The sequence below is a fragment of the Hyperolius riggenbachi genome, chromosome 9, assembly GCF_040937935.1.
Source record: "Hyperolius riggenbachi isolate aHypRig1 chromosome 9, aHypRig1.pri, whole genome shotgun sequence".
Lineage (NCBI taxonomy): Eukaryota > Metazoa > Chordata > Amphibia > Anura > Hyperoliidae > Hyperolius > Hyperolius riggenbachi.
This window is the reverse complement of record NC_090654.1, coordinates 95,029,557-95,034,993: the sequence shown is the minus strand read 5'-3', so window position 1 is coordinate 95,034,993 and position 5,437 is coordinate 95,029,557. Positions and strand designations below refer to the sequence as shown.

General features: G+C 43.0%; 1 protein-coding gene and 1 pseudogene across 1 annotated transcript; both read right to left on the bottom strand.

Annotated features, from left to right (window-relative positions):
* Positions 1-815: 815 nt before the first annotated feature.
* Positions 816-1,754, bottom strand: LOC137533485 (olfactory receptor 5AR1-like). Its single transcript, XM_068254865.1, has one exon. It carries the CDS (start codon positions 1,752-1,754, stop codon positions 816-818), a length of 939 nt encoding a protein of 312 aa, XP_068110966.1.
* Positions 1,755-4,720: 2,966 nt separating this feature from the next.
* Positions 4,721-4,853, bottom strand: LOC137533716 (U2 spliceosomal RNA; annotated as a pseudogene).
* Positions 4,854-5,437: the final 584 nt, after the last annotated feature.

Genomic DNA, 5,437 nt, shown 5'->3' with positions numbered 1-5,437 from the left:
AAGTTACTTCCTAAATGTTTTTTTTCAACATGTGGCTAATATCTCTGTTTTTACTTTATTTTAGAAGTTAGAGTTTTGCTTGCCCTACCCATTGTGTTCCTTCCACACAAGTTAGAAACTGGTGAGTGGTTTGGCTTTTGTTCCAGGTGTCGCTAGAGGCGGCAGCGGTAGCTAGTCTGGAGCAGCCAATCAACATAGCTGATGCCTGGTGTTGGTGAATAAAGAATTATCCTAAAGGCCCATACACACGTCGGATTTTAGCGAACGACCCGTCGTTTGAACGTTCCGTCATTCGGACGTTTCCGCGTCAAATCCGACGTGTGTACAGACTATCGTTCGGGTGATAAGACTGGTTACCAACGATCCGCTGGGCGGATCGCTGGTAACCAGTCTTATCACCCGAACGATAGTCTGTACACACGTCGGATTTGACGCGGAAACGTCCGAACGACGGAACGTTCAAACGACGGGTCGTTCGCTAAAATCCGACGTGTGTATGGGCTTTAACACGTACATTTCTAGTGACCAAGGAAGAAAAAGAAAGCTAAATCAATACAGAGACAAAATAGACAGCCTTGATCTGGTGCAGTGGTTTCTTGGATATCTCCAGATGGGAGATTTATCTTTTTGATCAATTGTATAAGCACGTACGCAGATTAATGTGTTCATACACAGAGAGAATATTATATAAAGTATTGATAATTGAGAAACATGAGATGAGAACATGCCACCCATGATAACCAGCCGTCAGAAGACAAGGTCATGAGAAAAGGCTGTGATCATTTAGATAAAGCCTCCATTTCTAGATATTGTGATCAAGACATCAAAGCAACCTGAATTAGTTCCTTTTTTACTGCCCTTTTAACATCCTTATTCCTTATACTATAAATAAAAGGATTTAACATTGGAGTCACTGCTGTATAAAGGAAGGCCATAACCTTGTCTGTCTCTGGAGAGTGAGCAGAAGGGGGTCTCATGTACATGAACATAATGGTTCCATAGTAAAGAGTGACAACAGTGAGGTGGGAACCACATGTTGAGAAAGCCTTTTGCCTTCCATGCGAGGAACGGATCTTTAAGATTGTAGAGATGATATTAAAGTATGAGATTACAGTCAGCAAGAAGGAGCACATAACAATGATTATTGCCGATACATAGACTAGCACCTCGTGGAGCCTTGTATCTCTACAAGATATTTGCAAGAACGGAGGTATCTCGCAGAAGAAGTGGTTGATATGTTGAGATTGGAAATAAGGTTCATTGAAGGTAAGAACAACATGGATGGTGGAATTTATGCAGCAAAAACTCCATGATCCGACCACCAAACACAGACACAACTTCCTGTTCATGATTGTGCTGTAGTGTAGTGGTCTACAGATGGCGACAAACCTGTCATAGGCCATGATAGCAAGTAAAATACATTCTGTTGCCCCAAGAGCTAAAGAGAAGAACATTTGGACAGCACAACCAAACAAGGAGATTCCTCTGTCCTTGGATAAAGTGTTCACCAATAAATTAGGAATGATGCTGGAGGAGAAACCAAGGTCAATGATGGAGAGGTTACTTAGCAAAAAGTACATAGGAGTCTGAAGATATTGACTTATTCTCACTATTAGAATTAAAAGAAGATTCCCCACAACTGTCAATATGTATATCATCAAGAACAGGAGGAAACAGAGGACCTGAAAGTAAGAGACCTCAGACAAACCACGGAGGAAGAACCTGGTTGCAGATGTGTGATTTGAACAGTCCATTATATTCAGCTGTGACCTGCCATGGAAGAAAGACTTAAAGGGGTTCTTTCACGAAAAAAGTAGGCAGTTAAAAAATGTGACAGATGACAGGTTTTGGGCCAGTCCATCTTTTTAAGGGGGATTCTCAGGGCTTTCTTTGTTTTCAACCGCATTTTCTGAAGAACAGTTGCAAAATCTAACTGACATAATAGTGTACAAGTGATTAGGGAGGCCGGCTGGTATCTTCCTATTTTGGCAGTTAAACTGCTGTTCAGGAAATGCTGTTGAAAACAAAGAAAGCCCTGAGAATCCCCCTTAAAAAGATGGACAGGCCCAAAACCTGTCATCTGTCACATTTTTTAACTGCCTACTTTTTTCGCGAAAGAACCTCTTTAAACACAATATACGGTAATTGAATACATGGTTAATAAGTATGATTGGAAATGCCGATTTTAGATTCCACGGAAATTCCGATTTCTGCCAATGACAATTACCGATTCTGTGGATTTCTGATTTCCGATTACCAATTTATAAGGAATCTTTTGTATATTTTTTTTGGCATACTTTGATTGCCAAAATGCTTCCAAGTTGACTCGGTAGTATTGGACCAATCAGAGAATGCTGAATTCTACCGCGGTAATAGGAATACCACAGAAATTTAGGCAATCACAAGACTCTGGAATACTCGGCATTATCAGAGTCATGTAAATGGTCTAAAATTACCGCAGTAATCAGATTTTTTGCAGAAAAAAAATCACAATTTTGTGATTGGTCCATGCTTTCGAGTTCTGTGATTGGGCTAAAATTACTGAGTTGCGTTAATGTGGTATTTCCCCAGAAATACGATTTCTGTTTTCCGATTTCCAATTAAAAATGTGTAAATTACAATTTCATGGATTTCGAATGAGCATCCCAAATGGTTAAATAGTAGGGCAACATCTTGAATATGATATGAAATTCCTTTTATCCATTAAGCACAATACATCTGAATACATGATTGCCACTATGTTGAAGCAGGGTATTTCCTCCTGAATTATGAATTAAATTAAAAGTGGACTTTTAATTTAATTCATAATTAAATAGTTAGAATTCTTAAAATTAAAAAATGAATGTATGCATCAGTCAGTCAATCCCTATCAGCAAACCTGAAGTGAAAAAAAAACAACTTATGATATAATACATTTTATGTGTAGTATGGGTAATAAAGAGAACATTAGTAGCAAAGCAACACTGCAATCAGCATATCCTTCTCACTACAGGTTATCTGTAAGGTACATAAGGCAAAAGTTTTACTTTCATTTTAAGCTTACAGGAACTAAGTCTGAAGAAGGCTGATTAGCTGAAAGCTTACTCTTTTAAGTTAGCCAATAAATGGTGCCACTCTGATTCAAAACATCTTGCTTTTAGTTTTAATAGACAGTGGAGGGGTTTAAACTTCTACTAGGTTTTTATTGCTGCCTGGGTCTATGTTGAGAAGACTTCCTTCACTTCCCATGGTTTAACCAGTTACTACACATGCATGACTCTCTCGAAATAAAAAAAAGAGGCCCCCTGGGATTGCTATGAATTAAACTAGTATCATGTGTGAATAACAAGATTTGTTTTGCTCCTGTGCTGGCTGTAGCTAGGGGTGTAAACAGTAGCACAGATAGAGAGTATGGGACCCATAGCAAACTTTCACGAGGTCATCAGATATAGGCAATGACACCTGCTCCTACCCTATGGATGTGAGTTAATTGGGCAATTTACACTGCATGTAGTCCATGAGCAGTGAGATAAAGTCAGAGGGTTAATAGTGAATACATCAAGTTGTGCCTGGGCCCCCTCTGCTCCAGGGATCCATAGTAACTGCTATGGATGCTAGGGCTATAGCTACACCCCTGGGTGTAAATGCAAATCATGGGACCCCTAACAAAGCCTGGATAGGAACCCCTCCCAATGTTTCATATCCCACTTCCCTCGCTCCTCCTATGATGACATGATGACCCACTGTCAGCACCCAAGTACTGCCAACATTCCCTTAGGATATAACAATGGTTGGCTCCAGATTCCCCACTTCCCTTTGACAAGTGTGGCCACCATCTCCCCAAAACAACTGGTGGTACAATTTTGATCCCCACTTTCCAATAATAAGTGTCATCGCCATCCTACTTCTTTAACATGAGCTGCCACAATTCCCACCCCATAAGTGGGGTCACCTCTTCTTAAATAATAGATGCTGTCACAGATCTCTTTTCCCACCTTCTCCTCCCAATGTACCAGTCCTGACCCCACCGTAACATTTACATGCAAACAATGTAAGATCAACCCACTTCTCCTTCTGAAGCAGAGTAGCACATGGGGATGGGGTGGGTGGAAGAGTCTATTAGTATTTTTTTTTTTTTTTTTTAAGCTTTCTTGGCCCCTGTTGCATGCAACAGAGGTCCCGGGTAAGCAAGGCTATTAGCCCCGTGCACGGAAAAAGCGTGAGTGCCCTAAAGCACCCCCACAAAACGTGCACGAGTAGCCACGGGCCCCACAATGCTGCAGGGCCCTTCCGGTTGTTCCCCGAAGGGAACCTTCCCCCTTTGCCTTCGGCTCAGGGGGTGGCATCCTCCAACACCCGAGGGGTTGGAGGATCCTGGGGTCCTCCGAGGAGGACCCCTACTGCGCCCAGTGGTTACCCAAAGGGCCTGGCCATGTGGCATCCGTGTCCACATGGTCCGGGTGGCTCCCCCGAGAGGGAGCCGGGTGGGAACCGAAGTCCCCGTGCCAGCAAGCTGGCCCCGACCTTGCGGCCAGAGTGATAAAAATTCCGCACTCTCCCTAGCCAAAAGGCCGGGGAGCTGCGTTAGTTGGCGATGCATATGGGCAGTACAGACCAAAGCACCCTACTTCCGCCTGAGATCTGCCACATCTCAGGTTTTTTCAGGTGCACCTGGAGCGCCACCTCCAGGGGCAGTACGCCTAAGCAAAGCCCTCAGCCATTCAGCCTCGACCATGGTATAGATCCATTCAATCAACCCCTGGGAATTACAACCAGGAAGGACACCCTGCCACAGTGCTATCCTTCCAGGTCCCCCCAAAAATTTCAAGAACAGATACTACACTTGATCTTAGCCAAAAGGCCGAGAGTATTATTTCAGCGCTGAGTCTCCTCTTCTGTGCATCCCCCTGCTTTCACTCTTCTCCAACCTACCTTCAGGTCCTCTTGCTGCCTTATGATATTTAGAGTGAGAATAGGTAGCTGTAGGTCATATGCCTCCACCACTGTGCTACTCTGCATTTTGGCAGCACACACCCAGTGGCAACCAAAGGAGTGTAGGAGGAATCCCCCTGAATTGCAAGGAGGAAAGAAGCCAGCTCTCCTCTGCCGGAAGCTGTGGGTGTCCTTTGTTCTCTCAGGTACTGGTTGTCAGGTTATTTGTACTTACTTTTTGCCATCAGGGCAACTTTCAAGCAAGGAATCATGAGGACATTAGGGATTTGTAGGTTGCCTACTATTATGCTTTATAGTTAAAAGGTGCTATGTCATCCAGTCAGATCAGGTAGATGAGGGGCTTTATATATGTGAGATAAACTCTGCCAGATGTCACAATCTGTGGAAAGAGGAGAGGAGTCTTCACTAAGCATTGCACTTAAAGTGGATCCAAGATAAACTTTTACTCATTGCATAATTGTGTTCCTTACATATAGTTTATAGGGCACTCCTCAAGCCAAATACT

What these genes read in the sequence shown, in the direction of transcription:
- LOC137533485 (XM_068254865.1), bottom strand. Translation starts at nt 1,754, where the DNA reads ATGGACTGTTCAAATCACACATCTGCAACCAGGTTCTTCCTCCGTGGT.